Source organism: Sitophilus oryzae, unplaced genomic scaffold (genome assembly GCF_002938485.1).
Source record: "Sitophilus oryzae breed Bouriz unplaced genomic scaffold, Soryzae_2.0 scaffold_1716_pilon_pilon, whole genome shotgun sequence".
Classification (NCBI taxonomy): Eukaryota; Metazoa; Arthropoda; class Insecta; order Coleoptera; family Curculionidae; genus Sitophilus; species Sitophilus oryzae.
Genome location: NW_022146409.1, coordinates 2996646 through 3017177, shown reverse-complemented (window position 1 = coordinate 3017177; position 20532 = coordinate 2996646). Strand labels below are relative to the sequence as shown.

The following is a 20532-nucleotide window of genomic DNA, read 5'->3' as shown; positions in this document are numbered from 1 at the left end:
TTTTACTTTTCCTGTAGTTGACGGATGGAAAATATGGAATCGACAGTGCCGCGGTTGGTACGAAAACCCGTTTGCGATTCTGGAAGAATTTTTCTATATGTGGGTGCAGGCGGTTTGACATTATTTTTGCAAGAATTTTTCCGCCGATAGCCAATAGCGAAATTCCCCGGTAATTTCCGCAGTCTGATGCACTTCCTTTGTTCTTAAATATATTCCACTATATTCGCATTGCGAAAATCCTGAGGTACCTCTCCGCTTTCCCATACGACATCAAAGAGAGCCTTAAGATGACCAATAAGTTCTTTACTTGCACACTTATAGATTTCCGCTGAATATCGTCACAGCCAGCTGATTTGTTGTTTTAAGCTGTTTTATGGAGGTCTTTATTTCTTGTTCTGTTATTGGGATGTCTAATACATCGAGGCTGTTATACTGAGGTATTGTGTTTAATGCTTCCATATTGGGGTTGTTTTCTTGGTTAAGGATATGGCTGTAATGTTCTTTCCAGCGATTTCTAATTTGTTCTTTCTCTTTTTAGAAGTTCGCCATTTTGAGCCATGATTGGGCAGCTTACGCTTCTTAGTTGGACCGTATACTTTTACAGCCTCGAAGAATTTACGATAATCGTGATGCGTGGCGTACTCTTGAATCTGATTCGCTTTTTGTGACCACCAGTTATCCTTTACTTGGCGCAGTTCTCTTCGAAGCGTGTTGTTGGCTGCTTTAAAGTTGTTTACCAGTCTTGGATTATGTGGATTTGCAGTGACGGCTTGATATGCTCTATGCTTTTGTTCTAACAAAGCCTGTATATGCGGTTGATTTTCGTCAAACCAGTCTGGTTGTTTCTTTTGTTCGACTTTCCCAGTACTGCTTCGCTGGTTTTATGAATCGCATCCTTAATTGTGTCCAGCCTTGTTCAGCTTCCAATACTGAGATTGAAGTTATCGGTGGAAGTGATTCTTTGATGGCTTCCCGGAGGCGTCGGCGGTATTGTTGTTTTCTAGACCCCGTGCGTTCAATCTGGTCATGTTTTGCTTTTTACAGCGTGGATGTTTGGGTTTTAACTGGATTTTCATTTTTGAAATCAAAAGTCGGTGGTCAGTGCCGCATTCGGCATCTACTCTAGCTTTTGTGAGCCTAACATCTTTTAGATGCGTCCTTCGAACGATTATGTGGTCCAATTGATGCCAGTGGCCTGATCTAGGATGTTTCCAGGTACCTTTAAACTTGTCCTTCAACATGAACCACGTATTGGTGATGCAAAGATTATACTCTGCGCATGTTGTTAATAAGCGTTCACCATTGCTATTTGCGTTTCCCATTCCATGTTTTCCCAATACGTCAGGCCATATTTCCTGTTGTTTTTGCCTACACGGGCATTAAAGTCACCTAACAAGATGATTCGTTCGTGCTTTGGAATTCGTTGAAGGGCATTTTGTAAAGCTTGGTAAAATTTATCCTTATCTTCAATTTTAGCGTCAAGGGTGGGAGCGTAGGCACTAATGATGTTGACGTAAGTTTTGTCTGATATGGGGTACCTTAGGGTCATAAGACGTTCGGAGACACCAATAGGTACTTCTGTTAACTTGGTGGCGATTTCGTTTTTGATCGCAATGCCTACACCATGAATTCTCCTGTGTGTTGCGGGATGACCTTTCCAAAAAGAAGGTGTAATGCTCAATTGAGACTACCTTCATCTGCAAAGCGTGTTTCGCTTAGAGCGGCAACATCTATATTTAATCGGTGGAGTTCCTGTGAGACCAGTGCTGTTCTTCTCTCTGGTCGATTTGAATTTATCTTGTCCAGTAGAGTGCGAACGTTCCACGCCGCGAACGTGAAACATTGATGTTTTTGTTTCTCCGATGATACGCTCGAGTAGGCACCCTCCCGGAGATCCGATTGAGGGGTATTTTACCTCCGGACGATAATTTTGTCCCACTCCGAATGTTCCATCATTGCTGTGTGTAAGCTGCGTGAAAAGGTTTAACTGTGGCGGTTACGCTGCCGCACAGTTTTGGCTGCAACTTTGTAGCACGGGATGGCTATGGCACATTGAGGGACTGCGACGATAGTTCCCTTGTGCTACGTTCTCGGCCGGCTAGGTGTATTTTATTACTCCTTTTCCCCAGAAGATGGTAGGTCTGAGGGTTGTATAAGGTTATACCGCCTATACTCGGACGTCAGAGCCTCGTTTGTGTAAACAGGGTGCACCACGTGAAGGTGAGGTTGACTTTTGGGTAAGCTAGGCTATATGTATCGCTTCAATACCCCTTGCACCCCCGTATGATCGAAAGAAAATACGGCGTCCAATTGGCTTAGAAATGACCACCGATGACATTCCCAATATATTTTTCCATATAAAATGACAGCGATCTTCGTTTCATAGCCATCCCTGACGCCGTTTTTTTTCGCATCATATTGTATTTTATTTAGAAATAAAAAAATGTTAGCAACTTACCTCGTATCGGCTGTGACAGTAGAATGCGAATCTCTTCTAGTTCTACTGTCTTGTGCTCGATTTATAGATGCCCTTGATTCGTAGAATACCACTGCAGGTGCGTTGTGGTAGGCCAACTCTCGTGATGCGCATACAAAGAAGTACGAAATGGCAGCCAGAGGCCCAGCATAACTAAAAACAAAATTGACTAGTTTATTAGAATTGATGCCTAAAACCAAACTATGCGTTTTCTTTTAAGATATTCATAAACGCAAAATTTATACAGTTATTTACAGTATGATAAAGTAAATATTACAATAATTATTATGACCAGTAGTAATTGAAGTATGTATTATACAATTCTATCAGGTATATGTAGTAGGGTCAGACAAATGATTAGAAATTGAACAAGAATAAAAACAAAATTATAAATTAAGAATACATGAGAATAAATATTAAAATAAAAATATGGAATAGAATAAATAATATAGAAATAGAAGTAATATAAGATATATTGCGAGGGGTGTTTTACTTGGCTAAAATGTGCATGTACTGCCAAAATATCATTTTACTGTCAATGACTGCGAAAAAGACTGCCTCTGTCTGCTACATAATTATAGACGACTGCCATAAGACTGCCAAGAAAACGTACATGTAATTCCAACAATGAAATACCGTATCAATATTTATTCCACCTAACAATTATATTCCAACCCCTCGAAATTCTGTATCAATATTTTGAATAAAATCCACACAATCATATCTAACAAAAAATATGATATCTTGAATTAAATATTTAATTAAATATTAATCTACATATCATATGACCGAAAAGATGCAGGGTCACAGTGACCTTTGTATCGATAACAATTTTGTTATTGAAAAGTCATATTATTATTGTCTGTTGGTTGTTAGGCAGTTATTCTAGCAGAGATGGTTTTAAGTCCAGAAGTTGTATCCGCTATAGTTGCTTTAATTGAAGATGATAGAGAACAAAATTATGTCGCTAGCAGATTTAGGTGTGCACAAAATATACTGCAGTCGCTTTCTCGAGACAAGTTCATATGCTAGACGTCAGGGAACCTTCTTATAAGAACTTCTAATCGATTTATTTAAAGCTAATCGCTAAGAAACCGTAGTTTGCCATCTTTTAAAATTTGTATTGAATTCCCCCTATGTAACGTATTCAGATGAACCAAAAAACAAACTATCGAGAAAGGATATAACTTAACATATTCCACAGGGTGTTTCAAACTCTTTAAAACAAAAGGATTAAGACAAGGGTGTTGCCTGTCACCAAGTTTATTTAAAATATACGTCAACCAAGTTTAAAAGCAGTGGAAAAGCAAGTGTAGAGGCATGGGCATACCAATAAGTGAAGATTCTTGCTTATACACTTTGCAATTAAAGAGGAATACCAAGTTTGGGGGCTGGAAATAAATATTACAAGAACTAAATATCTCTGCTTTGGATCGGATCAAACAGCAATAAAACTCGATAATTGTAACGAATACAAATAGCTAGGCGTTATTTTCGATAAATCCGGGAAAGACGACAACGAAATAAGCTCGAGAATAGTCAAGGCCAGAAATGTAATAAAATGTCTGTATAATATACTCTGAAGTAACGAAATAAGTAAAGACAGAAACCTAAGAATTTATGATGCGATAATCAAGAGCTATCTGTTATTTGGGGCGGAAACATGGAGGTTAACGGAGAATGACAAAAGAAAATTACTGGCGGTAGAAATGGACGCGATAAGGAGATCAGCACAAATATCAAGACTTGATAGAGTACGAAACGAGACAATCAGAGACAAAATAGGTAGGCAGAAATTAGTTAGTAGTATAGTCAGTTATAGTAGAGGAAATAGAGAGTGCCCAACACGCGACTGCGTCAGAAGGTACTAAACTGGCTTCCACAACAGAGAAGGAAACGGGGAAGACCAAAGACAAACTGGATAGAGGGTGTCAAGAAGGCGATGAGCTCAAGGGATCTGCGTGACGGAGACTGGAATGAACGAAACCAATGGCGACTAGGCATCGCACAATGTCGAAGGACGTTTTAAAAGCGATTCTTATATACCAGGGGCTGGCAAAGGTTAGTCTTGACACGAGATTTACGTATGTAAGAAGAGTACAATGCGTTTATAATGTACTGAACAAAGAGAGGACAGTAAACACGTTGCCAAACGCATGAAACAAACCGAGAAACTGTGCACATCGCTAAGAGACGTGGAACGGGATATAGCAGATTTGTCGCAGTTGACCGGTCGACCCAATCAATACCTCTGTTAGTACTTAAAGTTCTAGGGAAAGGTGTAGGTTCTAGGGAAATGGTGTCATGCGTTCAGCTTCACGATTTAATTACGTCTCATGATACTTAATTTGTTTATTTATTAACGAGTCGTTGTAATTTTCCCTATAGCTTGAATTTTTTTAAGTGGAATTGAGTGGGTGTTCGATAGTGGTCGCGCTATTAGAACTCTGAATTCAAAAATTGATATCTCAAAATCTATTAGAAATAATAGATTGTAGATTTTTCAAGAACTTTGTTAATATTTCAGCTATATTTTCTTTGTAGACAGTATGTGAAAATCTTTATCAATAAAAAAATTACACGATTGCTAAAAATTGCTATGCTCTAAAAGTAAATGGATGGATTGTTTACAATTTTTGAATGGAAAAAACAACCTTATCGAATTTTTCTTATGTAAACATATTGTAAAATATCCGATCTTGAAAATAAAAAAAGTTTCAATATCTAAAGTGGTTCTTGAGTTATTGCCTGTTATGTGTTAAAAAGTTGAGTTTTTAAATTATCGCGATAACTGACGTTTTCTCGTTATAAAAAAAATGACACCCTAACGATATCCTTATAATTCCATTTCAGATGCTCAAAAACATGTCTAATGATTTTATCTAGTTATCTCTTATAAAAAAAGTCTTTTAAAAATAAGGGGTTTGCGATCGTGATTTTACTTTACTTGATAGGGAAAGGCGTATCGGCAACGCCGCAATAGCACACCGTCGCGCGTCGCGTCGGTCGGTCGCATTTCTCTCACTCCGACTTAATAAGATCCCTATGCTAATTACTTCCACACATGTAAATGCCGACCCAAAAGTAACAGTTGCTAGCACGGTATACCAAAATATCAACATTTTGTTTTTCTTCGTATAATTGACAGATGGAAACTCTCATTTTTAATTTAATTAAGAAAGAGATACTTAAAGTCAAATAGTTTAGCTACATATCAAAATCGGCCAACTAGAACAAAATATATTAAATTTTAAAAAATATCAAAATTTTTAGGTTCCGGTTTTTCATGTCGGGGAGTATGTATTTATTAAAAATATCATATTTTAATTCCTTTTCATTTTAAATTAATTAACTTCAAAACAAAGTCTAAACGTTTCAGCATAAAAGTTGGCGTTAATTAGATGCGATGAATGGATTTCACCGAATTTTCCGGGAGTTTATTATTGGAGCTGGAGTTTATGAGCTCTCTGGAATATACCACCGATCTATTGGATCAAGTTTGGAAGGGAACATCCGGTTCGGTGCCGAATCTGGGGCAACGGAAACAATTGCCTAAAGCTGGAGAGCGCCGCCCGCCCAAATATCTGGCTCTAACGTGTTTATTAAATGTCAGAGATGAAACATCAATAAAATGAAATATCCTGCTGAGAGCAGAAAAAGAGCTGGGAATGATGCTTTTAATAGACAGAATTTTGCAAGTGCGATTGTTAATATTTTTCTATTTCGGACAGGGGCGTAGATAGGTGTATGCTATGGGGGTGGTACTATGATTAAGTCGCAAAAAAAATCACCGTCGGAATTTTTTTGTCGAATTAAAACGATGGCGTTTTTTTTGTCTTCAAAAAGATATAAAAATATAACACAAAAATTAAAATATAGATTTGTAAATAACATAAACAAAAATGAAACAACGACGTTTATTAGTTAATTTTCTATAAACTATAAATAAAAAACTCTAAACTATCAAAAAAACTATAAAAACTATAAATAAAACTACAAAACAAAATCAAGTTTTCTAGTACGCTGTTTGGAAAACCTATCAATAACAGCATCAACATTTTTTTCAATATCTTTATGGATATTGATTAGAGTTAACCCCACTAATCTGTCCTGGCCAATAAGAACACTTTGTGTGCTTTTAATTAGGTCGAACATATTATAAACGATAAATCAACATAATTAAAAGCATACAAAGTGTTCTTATATGTCGGATGTCGGATATTAATTAAAAAAAATCCTTTCATAGTCAATGACTATTTCAATTCTCGTATCTCGTCAAGCGTCAGGGGGGGGTACTGTCCCCCAGTACCCCCCCCCCCCCTTATCTACGCCCTTGATTTCGGATATGAACTTTTGTTTTTGGCATGTGAAATTTGGAGATGTTCGATTGATAATGTTTTTATGTGGAGAATATTTTTATTAATTACTAGTTAAAATATCGTTAAATTTAAAATAGACAGGGTGAGTCTTAAATAAGTGGAAATATTTTTCGCTCGACCCCAGAATCAGTTTTTCCTGAAAACAAAAATTCAAAATTTTGTGTTTTTCAAAAAAAAAGTATCTTCTTTTAATTTTTAGTTAAAAACATAATATCTCGATAATATAGCAAAGATAATAAATATAGCAAGAACAAAAAGAAAAAATATATCTAAGTATATCGGGTCAAAAATTATAAACCAAAAAATATTGTATATTATACAGGGTGCCCCAATATTCCATAAACATAGAACTACTACGTATTTTCGGAATCAAAATAAGTTCATTCGATACAATTTATCTCTATACAAAAGTCCGCTATTTTTTCAAATATTTTAAGATCCGTTATTCCGATTTGAATGAAATTTTGGGTGTCTATGTTTCGCTAAGTGCTTTAACATTTGAATTTCACAAAAACCAAGAAAAAATACGGGAAGGGTGAAAACTACTCCCATCCCTACATAAATTTTAGTATAAATATTATCCAACTAATAAAAATAGTAATAAGTAAATTTTTCTTTCTAGTATCTACTACATCTTTTATCTCTTGTAAAAAAACGCCACATCCCATAATTTTTGAGAAACAATTTTTGGAGAATTTATTTTTCCAAAGCAGACCTACAAAATATACAGGGACTTCCAATATTCCGTGGACATAGAACAACTACGTATTCTTTGAATCAAAATAAATTAATTGCACATAATTTACCTTTATACAAAAGTGCTTCGTTTGTCCGTTAGAGGGCATCAATCAAAAACAAATCATTATGTCTTTATTAAAAATTATGTCTTTATTAATTATGTCTTATTATTATATTAAGTCTTTACAAAAATGACGTGACTTGAAATAAAATGACTTAAGTCATTTTATTTCATCATCTACATTATCAAAGATTTAAATCATTTGACCTTTATATTGAATTTGAAATAAGATCTAAATCATTTTAATTTTAGAAATTACCAAAGACTTAAGACTTTTTTAAAACTGACTTGTGGCAGCTCTGCACCCTGTATAGTTATCTGTATCGTAACCTTGCAAATTTTCAAAATTTTAAAAAGTAAATCAATAAAAAATAAAATCTAAGATCGATATTATAAATATTATATTTTATAGGAGAGAGAATACCTATGCCTATTTTTTTATATCAGTAAATAACAAAACTTAACTGCAATTTTTATAAAATTTATTAAAAAAAGCTAAATAAATTTGAGGGCTGTGACGACTTTAGGAGCTCTTTTGGTTTGATTTATTGCGTTATCTCAATATTCTGTATCTGAGAGTTCGATTGCACAGTCAGCCAGTAAATTATTGATTTTCTTTCATTAATTTGATAATAAATTGAAAGTTAAATATCTAACAGACAGCATTTTTAGTGCACCATTTTGTATCTATACAGCTGATATGACGGAGTGACAACAATTATTATATTTCAACCGTTAGAAAATAATATTTTTATATAATTTATAATTCTTTTGTTATAACGCTTTTTTGTAACCTATATTTGTGTGAAAAACTAAATAAAATTAAGAATCTTTTAGTAGGTAGGTGTTTTATTTACTATATGGAATGAGTATTTCTAGAACGTTAATTTTATGTAAGATTAAACAAATATACAACATTCTATTCCTAGCGAAACAAGGTATTGACAGGCCTGACAAGGTATTGACAGAAACTCTCGCCAATATATACAAAGAAGTTAAAGCAAGAGTAATGATGTATAAAACAACACCAGAGTTTCTCACTGAGAAAGAAGTACGACAGGGAGACACTATATCCCCAAAGCTGTTTACAGCAACACTAGAAGAAATCTTCCGTCAATTGGACTGGGCCAAAAAAGAATTAAAAATAGATGGAGAATATCTTAACCATCTAAGATTCTCTGAAGACATAGTCGTAATTGCCAACAGTTCTGAAGAACTACAAGCACAAATTAATGAACTAAATATAGCCAGCAATAAAGTTGGTCTCAAAATGAATTTAGCAAAAACTAAAGTAATATATAATGAACTACTGGAAAAAAAAGACATTCTAATAAATAATACAACACTGGAAATAACATTTTTTGGGACAACTAAAACACAGCTCGGGATCTCTACTACCAGAAATCAACAGAAGAATTAAGTTAGCATGGAGTACTTATGAAAGAAACTCAATCATATAAAAGAAACTCAATCATGAATCTAGAATGCCCCTCTATTTAAAGAAGAAAACATTCGACCAATGCGTACTACCAGTCATGACTTATGCAGGCGAAACCTGGATACTTAAAACGGACATCATAAGGAAACTGCAGGTCGCACAACGCTCAATGGAACGAAATATGCCAAGGAATAATCAAGAAAGACTGCAAACGAATAGAGCTGATACGACAAAAAACCCAGGTAATGATGTCATCCACAGAGTCAAATCCCCCAAATGGCAATGGGCAGTACACCTGGCAAGAAGAAATGACCACCAAAATTACAGCATGATACCCACGAGGAATTAAGAGACCTAGAAGAAGACTGAACCTGAGATGGGATCATAATATTGGGAGATTAGCACGGATAACGTGGGCTCGCATAGACAACAATATACATAAGTGGGCCAAACTGCAAAGAGAGTATCTAAATATGTGAGGGAGGCTACACCATAATTGGAAATGGTTGAATAAGCTGAAAATTATGATTATGATGATGATTTGTAGACGAGTGTTACTTTTGTGGTGTTACTGTTACTACTTTGTACGTTTTGTAGGTAGTGCAAGAATCAAAAAACCTGATAAGAGGTTATTGGTTTGGTTTGGTTAATATCGTATTGGCAATACTGGGTCACACTGTAATATTTAGTTTTATATTTATTATCAAAAATGTATCTATCATTCTAATGCATTTTCAATCTGATCTGAATTTGATTTAAATAGGGATTTAGCCATAGACTAATAAAAACGAATACGAGCATCTGGCAATAAATTTGCCAATACCGACCTGACAGGATACAAATGAGAAATAGATCCCGAACAAATGTAAATAAATTGTGTTCTTTTTTCTTACGAGTCTTTCTTGAAAGGTGAATCAATTGTCTTTTTTTCCTTTTAAAGTAATCGGAGAAGATTGTCTTCATTTATTTAAAAGAAATTCGATAGACTACTTGAGTTAAGAAATTTCTTGTGTTATAAAAAAGAAATAGTTGTGCTTGTTGGGACAAAATAGGTATTAATTATATTCTTTAATTCCTTCGGATAACTAAATTACCTTTTAGTCCATATGTCATACAATACTATTTCGATGACATTAGTAACGGCCGAAAATACGCATTTATTGCAGTTAATTAATTAATTATTGTTAAAATATTCTCAATGCTAAAAAATGTCAATACCTCTGTGACGGATTCTTCTCTTCAAAAAAAGTCCTGTTGGTATTTTGCCACTGGCCACTGTAAGAAAATCTACAGAATAAAATAGTTATTTTTTTTAACACTGCTGTGTTAATCCAACGGCGACTAATTTTCAGCAGTGGTTTACTAATAAAAAAATTTGCCTAACGGACAAAAAAATTGCTTAACGTTTTGGAAAGTTTATCTCTTCCCGTCGTCAGAAGCAAGGAATAAAAACACAAGGAACAAAGAAAAAAAAATTAAAATATCTAAATGCAACTATTCGAGAACACTTTAGTTTTCAGATACGTCTATAAAAACCGTTGACGTTCCGTTTAAATTACATTTTATCAAGTTAAACTTCAAGATTAACAATTACTATCTAATTATTTAATGAGGTAAAATTAAAAAGTTTCAAACTTTCTGTAATATTATTTTTTAATTTGTTTTTAATTTTCACTTATGTTATGTTTATTTATGTTATGTTCTTTAAAATCAAAGAAGCGATTGCCATACATTAATAATCTCTCCAGATGCATAAGCAATACATTTATTTTTATTAGATTGTATTACAAAGCGTCTTTTGTTTTTTTAGAAGCAATCGCTTCTTTCATAATAATTTTTGCGTTGTTAAAATACACACAACCAAATTTATATGGAATCACTCTTTAATTCTGACTAAATTTTTTACAAGGATAAAAATTGGTATACGACCTTAATGTAAGGCTTTTTGTTGTAAATAAACATGATAATAACGACTGCTGCGATTTATTTTCTTTTGAATTTTGTGTTCAGTAGTAAAATCACGATTGTCCGGTAAGTTTCATTCGATCTAAAAAAATTAAAAAAAATGCCTTATGTTGGATTAACAGATGTATAGAGGGGAAGAATTATTGCTCTCACCGAACAAGGAATGCTCCAAAGAGACGTAGCAGAGATAGTAAGCGTTACCCAGGGTGTTGTATCGAAAACATATGCAAGATACTTGGAATTAGGAATACACAAGGATAGGCCCAGACAAAGTCGTCAAATAGTCACAACTGAACAACAAGACCGCCTTGTGGGCCAAATTGCTAGAATAAATCCCAATGTTTCTCATCCAGAGCTACAAGGACAATTTCTGGCAGTTACAGACTTTTTAGTCTAAGATTACAGGTGTGGACGTTTTGGTTGAAACCATAACAAAAAGGCTTCGTTCTCGAGGATTTTACAGTAGGACAGAGTTACGGATCTCACAGTTATCTCGGCAAAACAAAATTGACCAGCTAAATTGATGCCTTCAACATCAAAACTGGACAACCGAGAATTGACAAAATGTCCTTTTTTCGTATGAGAACAAGATTTGGCCTAAGATCAGATAACCTTCGAATTTTGATTCTCAGAGCTCCAGAAAGACGAGCATGACTTCAGACTGCCAAATCTGTACCAAGATATAAAGGAGGAACTAGAATGTTCTGGGTAGGTATTATACTGGGAGCAAAAACTCCATTGTTACCACTTCAACAAACTTTAACGGGTCGGAGATATGTTGACTTGGTGCTAGACCAAATCGTTAGTCTTTGGAGAGCTGCAATTGGTTATAATTTTAACATCTTGTACGATACTGCACCTCCCCATACCAGCATGTGACTAGAGAATGTCTTGAAACGGGAAGGGGTCATAGTTTTGGACTGGCCTGCATGTTCACCAGATCTAAACCCTATCGAACACTTGTGGGACTAGCTCAAAAGAAGGGTTAGGGCTCGTCGAAACAATCCAGGAAAAAATGCATAGCTTATTGATGCAGCATTACCCAGAATGGGAAAACATACCTCAAGACAACGTTGATAATTAGGAAGCATGCCATGCGAATTTCAGAAGCATGCCAGCGCGATTAGAAGCTTGCATAAGGGCTAGAGGTAGGACAAGGAATATTAAAATTATCAATTTTCTTTTTGTTTTTGCTTTTTGGCCATTAAAAATTTAAATCTTAATTTCGTTTCAGAAACCAAAAAAATATCATTTTGTTTATTTTGGGAACTGATTAAATTTTTTATTGCTATATGGGTTATTTTTCATTAAAAGTCATTGGTAAGGACTGAGTTTTATTCATAAACACAATATTTTCATACGTCTCAAAAATTATGAAAAATAATAGATGATTTTTTCCATATAAGTTTGGTTGTGTCTATACTCTGTGCCTCTTATTTTTCTTTTAGAGGCTATCGCTTCTTTCATTATATTTTTGGCGTTATTAAAATTTATTCTGTGCCCTGTGTCCCATGAATGCTGACAAATAATCTTAGATTTGTTAAAATCGCCCTTTCTTAAATAATCTTTATGTCCTTTAATTCGAACATTTAACGATCTAGATATTTCACCTATATAAAATTTATCATATTCACATGGTATTTTGTATATTACATTTTTTGTTTGTTTTCCAGTGTTCATTGATTTATTGTGGGTTAAAATGGATCTAAGTGTATTTTGTGTTTTGAAGGATGTTCATATGGTATATTGTTTTCCTAAATTGTAAGTTGTATATATTGTGTATTTGGTCAAAATATATTGGTGACCAAATATACAATATTTGGTAAAATATATTGTGGTATTTGGTCATAATATATTGTGTGTATTCTGTCTATGATTTGGGGTTTATTTATTTCTTTTTTATTCTCAAGGCTATCAGGGCCGGCGGAAGGGAAATATTGAGACCGGGCAAGTACCATATATGGCGCCCCCCAGCGACTTTCAAATGGAACAAGGGTGGCTCATTTGTAAATTTGGAAAAAGCATTTTTTACGAATAATTTGAAACCACACACTTGGTATTTCGAGTCAAATTGTTACAAATGGTTCGCCGTTATGAACCGCATGTTACAAATTCAAATTAATCATATGCGAAAATGTCAAAAGTTGTCATTCTATTCATAGTGTCATTTTCTATCGCATAAAATAGAAATATACCAAGGGTGCTATTTAAAAATCAAAAGTTGTAGTAATTCCCGGTGAAACAGGAAGTGACCAAGAACAATTGAATACGTTAATTAATCCTAATTTATGTCGTATACTAACATACCAAATCGTTTTTTCATCTGACGTTATAGGAGTGAGCCATTTTTGAGATTTTTTGTATATAGCGCTATAAGAAATAGAATTCCAACTTCGGCAGTCTCGTTCTGGTATAAGTGATCTTTGAAAACATTAGTATTTAGTTGCAAGCAGTTTAATTATTTTTCTATAAGAATTTAAGAACATTTTCGTTTCTTTTTCACAATCAATTATTTCGTGCAGAATCAGTATATGATCAGACAGATTTGTCGGCTTCAAAATGAGGATGCATTTCTTTGTAAGAATTCTATTCTGCTACCATTTTCTGTATATTACTTCATATTCAATCCGGAACAATCAAAACCACCAAAAGATTGTTATCTTTTCCCACTATTGTTAATAAATTAATTTAATTAATGAGGCAAACTTATAAGCTTTTTTTGATAATAAGAATATCGGGATCCTCTTCAGCATCTTGTAAATGAATATTTGCCTCATATAATGTTAGGGCATCAGCCATTAATAAGAAATAAAGGTTGTGGGTAGTAGAAAAAGTGTTATTTTGAACGGTCAGTTTCGCTGTCCGTGGACCCAAAACAGTTTGTTCAGAAATTTCTAAAAACGAGAATTATAGAAAGAAGGGTTATTTACAAAAAGTTGCTAGTTTTTGAGTTATAAGTAAAATACCACGAACAAATCAAATTTATATTTCTTTATTATATTTTGTTTAAGATGCTTCCACGAAAATGAGTTCGCAAATCCCAGTTTCGAATAGAGCACTCCAAAAACATACAGAAAAGAAGAAATCAAAACTATCCCAAAGCTTTCGTGCTAAGAATTTTTTTGAGCATAATTTCAGTAAACTATAATAGGATACGTCTAGCATATACTACCTGTTTATAATGTTTAGTCAGATATTTCTTCCCTATGTGGTATGGTAATTGCTAATATGTATTTTAATGTAGGAATTGACAGTACCGATTAATTATTGATCTGGTTTTTCATTACTATTTCGTCCGGCCCTTCCGGCGGCCCTGAAGGCTATTATATTTAATAATTTCTATATAGAGTCGGAAAAAAAAATGAATTAGTCGATTTCTCTTTGTTGACAAGCCACGTCAAGCAATCTGAAATGGTTGCCCGATTGAGAGGGGCCGAAAAAATGGATTTCTCCTAAGGGAAATCAAAGAGTCTGACATTACAGCTACTTTTAAATTATTGTCTAGGAAGTCAAAATAACAGTACGAGGTTTCATAAGATTGATGCTTTTTTCTTGATAATGGTTTGCTGTATTAAAAAAGAGAAACAATTATCCTGCAAAATTAATTTCCCGCTCATGTGAAAAGCATGTGTTTAATAATTGTATGGCATTACGAGTATTAATGATAAAGGTCCGCGCACATGATCCGAGGATGCACGGGTTCGATGGTATGCATTATATGTGCCCATGTGAAATTATCGGGTGAGTCTCAAAACTGGCTCACCCCTATAACTTTTTTATTTTTTCAGAGATTTGGTATGACTTCCTGTTTCACTGGCAATGACTACAACTTTTGATTTTTAAATGGCACCCTTGGTATTTTTTTACTTTATTTGATAGAAAATAACACTCTAAATAGAATAACTTATCATATGTCAACTTTTGACATTTTCGCATATAGTTTATTTGAATTATAACTTGCGGTTCGTAACGAAAATTTGACTCAAAATACAAAGTGTGTGGTATCAAATTATTCGTAAAAAAATGTTTTTTTCAAATATGCTAATGAGTCACTTTCGTTCCATTTGAAAAAATTGAGATATGATTAAAAATACGATTCGAGCATTTTCTAACTAGCCAGGATAAGACGCTAAAAACATTAGACGATCAAATCTATTTTTCCAAGGCTTCTTTATTAAGAATTAGTGTTTTTAACATAACCATGGCACTCTAGATTAAATTTTAAAATACGATTTTTTATTAAGCGAGAATCTGAAAAGTTGACATATGATATGTCATTCTATTCAGACTGTCCTTTTTTATCGAATAAAGTAAAAAAATACCCAGGGTGACATTTAAAAATCAAAAGTTGTAGTCATTTCCGGTGAAACAGGAAGTGACCAAAAACAAATGAATACGTCAATCAATCCTAATTTATGTCATATACTAACATACCAAATCTCCTTTTTTTATCTGAAAAAAATTAAAAAGTTATAGGGGTGAGCCATTTTTGAGACGTACCCGGTATACTTATTGCTCATGGTTTTTCTCTGATGGTTTGAAAATACCACTCAGATGTAAAAAAAAACGTAACGAAAAATATTTTCTTCAAATTTAAAGTATTATATTTTTTTAATTTTAAGTCCCATTTTCATAATTTTTTTACCAAACTGTATATAAATATATCTACTTTAATTGATAAACTCTAAACTAGTTTTCTATATACTTTAGTATTTTGCTTATTATACAGGGTTAATCAAAAGGTTGTTTTTTACCCTATATTTAAAACTTACTCTGCAATGATTTAGAGAGGAAATTTTCCTAAAACATTATTTTTCAGTGAGAACCATGTTTTTCTGAGCATTTCGTTTTTTGGATCATGTCAACACATGCCTTCGTTAATTTTCAAGAGCGATATGAAGTTGCATCCAATCATTTGTATTTTTGTCAAGTATCATTACTTTTTGATGTTATTTTTTAATACGACGACTTCCCCTAGGAAATGCAAGACCTTGTCGGGGAAGCTCCTTATCATGTGCTGGAGGAATCTCCTCTAGCACTTTAGCTCGGTATAAGAAGCATCTCATTGTCTTGTCCCTGGCTGTAGTGTCGTGGCCAGGGAATTGCACCAAGTCATATAACGATGCCGGACGGGGCTACCCCTGTCCGTCATACCAGGCACCCTCTACTGACTGTGGTCATGTCTCGCGGGTAGAGAGTGTGGGGGGGGGTCTTCAAATTCAAATTCAAATTCAAATTTCTTTATTAGACCCCATTAAGTTTTACAGAATAATATTAGTATTAATAAATGTGTGTCTAAAGGGATCGCACCGCGATTAAAAAACCGATACAATGGCACAAAGTGACAGAGTGGTGCGATCCCAAATACAAAATAGAAATAAATTAAATTATAGAAATAAACAAAGTTAAAAAAATTAAAATTATATAAAAAAAGTGAAAATATAATTTTATCAGGGATGAGCGGAGATAAGCAGAGAGGCATAATGAAACAGTGTAAAAACCGGAACAGCAACCAATGACGGGCATATCAGAAGAACAAGATCTCACAAATCAGTCGAAGAAATTATAATATTTACGAATTTAGTAAATGATTTTTAATTTGTTTTTTATAGTCTGTAAAGGATTGAAATTTAAAGTTATTAGAAATATTATTCCACAAATGTGGCGCTATGAAACTTAAAGATTTTTGGAAGTTAGCTGTTCGGTGTTGAGGAATTTTAAAATAATGCACTTGTCTAGTCGAATGATCATGGTCAACGTAGTGAAACAATGAGAACAAATAGGGAGGCTGCTCTGTAGTTAAAATTCGATAAATGAATGTCATTAAATGAAATTGTCGTCTGTTAGTCATGGATAAAATAGATAAATTTTTAAGATGTGGCGTTATATGATCTCTAAAAGGAATGTTAAAAGAAAACCGTAGACACGAGTTTTGAAGTATTTGGATTTTTCTAGAGAATCTAGCGTTTATGGATGTACCATAAACAACATCGCCATAATCAAATAAAGATAAAATAAGTGTGTCACATAATTGATACTTAGTCTTTGATGGTATATATTTCTTAAGAGACGAAAAATTCTTCAACCGTATATAAGCAGCCTTTAATTTAGTAGTTATATGTGCCTGAAAAGAAAGCTTCGCATCAAAATAGACTCCAAGATTTTTAGTCTCTGTAACAATGGGTATTGCAACATTATCTATATGGATATTCATGTTACCAGCCGTATTTGTAATTTTGTTTATATAACTATCAAATACTATAACACAAGATTTACCGGCATTTAATTTCAAATTATGATCCAGAGCATATTTATTAATTTTATTAAGATCATCGTTAAAATTTAACTGAAATTGTGCCAAATTATTAGTATCTATTCTGCAATAAATTTGAGAATCATCTGCATATTGCTGCAATTTAGAAAACTGTAATTCCTTATTCATATCAGCTACATATAACGAAAATAAAAGTGGCCCCAGAATAGATCCCTGAGGAACCCCAGAAATCAAAGGAATATAACTAGATTTTTGTTTTAAACTTCCCCGTTTCATGACAACACAAATGTGATCTATCTTTTAAAAGGTTTTTTTATCAATTCCAAAGAGCCGTCTGAAAATCCAAAATACTGTAATTTTGCTAGGAGCAATGAATGGTCTAGAGTATCAAATGCTTTACTAAAGTCTAGTAAGCTAAGACACGTCATATTTTTATTTTCTTGATTTGTTCTAATATCATTAATCAGCTTCAGTAAACAAGTGGTAGTGCTGTAGCTCTTACGAAAACCAGATTGGCATTCAGGTATTAGTTTATTTGAATCTACAAATGAAACAATTTGATTATGTAGATGTTTTTCTATAATTTTAGAAATTTCTGGCAAAATACTCACGGGTCTTAGATCGTTGCTATTTAAAGGTTTGGAAATTTTACAGAGAGGTGTTATAATAGCTTTTTTCCATATTTCGGGATAGACATTGTCTAAAATAGAAGTATTAATTATATTTATTACCGCTTTACCACAGTAAGGCATGCATAGCTTTAGTGCTTTAATTGATAAATCATCTTCACCGACAGCATTAGACCGAATAGAATTTAATATTTGACGTAACGATACCTCATCTATTAGTTTGAAATTTAGAACATTATTCCCTATTTTTTCATGCTTATTTTGTCTATAAAAATCTATTTTTTTATTTGATGTACTATTAATGCAATTCTGACAGTTTGAAAAAAAATATTAAGCTTATCTACATCCGCTAAGTTTTCAGGAACTTCCGGACTTGATTTAAATGTTAACTTAGTCTTGGCTTAACCGCTTGGACCAAGAGGAGACAACCTCATCAAAAACCTAAATCCTACGATGGAGGGACCAGGTCAAAGGGATGGGTGGCTAGATAGAGGACTAGCCATTACTGGCCTCAACCTTGGGGCATCAGGGGGCACCCCATGGACAAGTGAAAATGGCGGTGCTGCCAAAGGATTTCCCAGAGGTTGCTCTGACCACCGACCAGCAAACGTCTCTAGAAGAGGCTATACTGGACAAATTAGTGGAGATCGGATCGCAACACAACGATCTACAAAATGTGGGTCAGCTGCGTTTTGCGGGAATACACTTTCGGGTGAGCATGATCCTCATAGATTGTGTATCTCAAGAATCGGCGAATTGGTTGGTGGAAATCGCACCTAAGTTTAAAAATTGGCCGGAACTGGTTGCAATGAAGGAAAACATCCCTAAAGGGGCGGCTATAGCGGTCTATCTGCCGAGGAGCAAGGTGAAAGACACCACCTACCTGCTGAGCCTTATCCAAGGTCAGAACTTCAATGTAAGGACTCATCAACTCGAGGGAGGAGGGTCATGGCCAGGTCCTCACAATAGGAATTGACCTCAAGTCCAAGGAGGCAATAGAGAAAGAGGGACATATCCTCTATTATAGATACGGGACAACACCGGTATCAGGTCTAAGGAGGGACCAAGTTAAAGAGGTGGAGAAAATGGAGACAGATCCTCCAGCCTCCACCTCATGGGTTCCTCAGCCGGGGGCAAGCTCCTCGACTGTCAAGAGCAGCACGGAGGGCCAAACTATAACCGTGGAACGGTGTGTACCCTCGGAGGAAGAACTGTTGTCCAGAGGAGGATGGGAAATACCCTGTCCCCTCTACAACAGGGGTATGATGGGTTATAGATTGTGTGATGACTCAAGGAAGGGGGGCACAATAGATCTTTAGGGTCGCATTGATTAACCCCCCCTCTGGCTCATAATGTCGTATTCACAATTACATTTTGTATACCAACGGTTGAATATGGGGTACTTAGTGTAGAAGATTGTGCAAAAACCAAATTAAATGCTTCTTTTAATTATTATTATTATAAAAACAATTACTTATATGAGATGTACATTATTATTTTTCATTTCCATAAATAATGAAATAAATTGGTATGGTCCTTTGAACTAATTTATTAATACATACAAGTCCTGTTGAAAAAAAAACATTAAAGATCTTTTATTTATTTATGAACATATTAATGAAATTTCATTAAAGGCAAGGACGGACAGAATAAGATACTTTTTGTGACTCAAAGTAAGTCTGCCCATTAAAGCTATTTACGTTATATTAAGGAAACTTCAAAGAAATACTTTTTTTGTAAAATCAAAGGAGAAGACGACGAAGGTTTTCGCTAGAAAAAATAAATATGATATTTTGTATAAAAAATAACACCTTGTCAGAAAAAATGTATAAACCTTTTGATTTATATTTCTTTTGAAACGAAACACCCATAATAAACAATGAAAAAATTAATTAAATTTAAGAATCTTATTTAAAACGTTGTTAAAAGATAATCAATATGACGTTACACCAATGGCGCCAAATAGAATGCAAATTGGTTTTCTGTTTAAATTAGGGTTTCTATACATACAAGTTTTTGGAAATTCCGGACAAGTGAGTTCTGAAATCCGGACAAAATTCGGATTTCGTCGAAAAAACAAATTATTGTTTATGTAAATATAAATTTTGTTTATGTAAAGTTTTTCTAGGAGAAAACATCTGACAGTGAGAGTTGTTATCTGTCATTTTAATTCACAGGTATACTGTATTTTTATCACTGTTTGGATTTCGTCTGACGATATTCTTCCTTGGCTCTTTGGATAGACGGGCAGACTTTATGTTAAAGTAACAGTGTTAAGTATACTCTTGTACCTTTGAAAGCAATTAAGATTTATACAACATAAGTTACAAATGACATCAGAGTATCAGAGTTTGATTATCTTTTTTAATAGAAGATAAAACTTTGGGTTTTTCATTAATTACTTCACACTTTCGTTTTGGCATTATTAAATGCTTAATTTTATTGGTAAATTAAATACTGTTTGTTATACCGGGTGCGTCTCAAAAGTGGCTCACCCCCTATAACTTTTTTATTTTTTCAGATACAAAAACGAGATTTGGTATGTTAGTACATGACATAAATTAGGATTGAT

General features: G+C 34.0%; 1 protein-coding gene across 1 annotated transcript in view; it reads right to left on the bottom strand.

Annotated features, from left to right (window-relative positions):
- LOC115881346 (neuropeptide Y receptor type 5-like) overlaps positions 1-20532 on the bottom strand; it is a 202563-nt gene that overhangs the window by 29386 nt on the left and 152645 nt on the right. The window contains exon 5 of the mRNA XM_030898791.1: positions 2459-2629. Coding sequence (XP_030754651.1) covers positions 2459-2629 — 171 coding nt within the window. The remainder of the gene's footprint in view (positions 1-2458; positions 2630-20532) is intronic.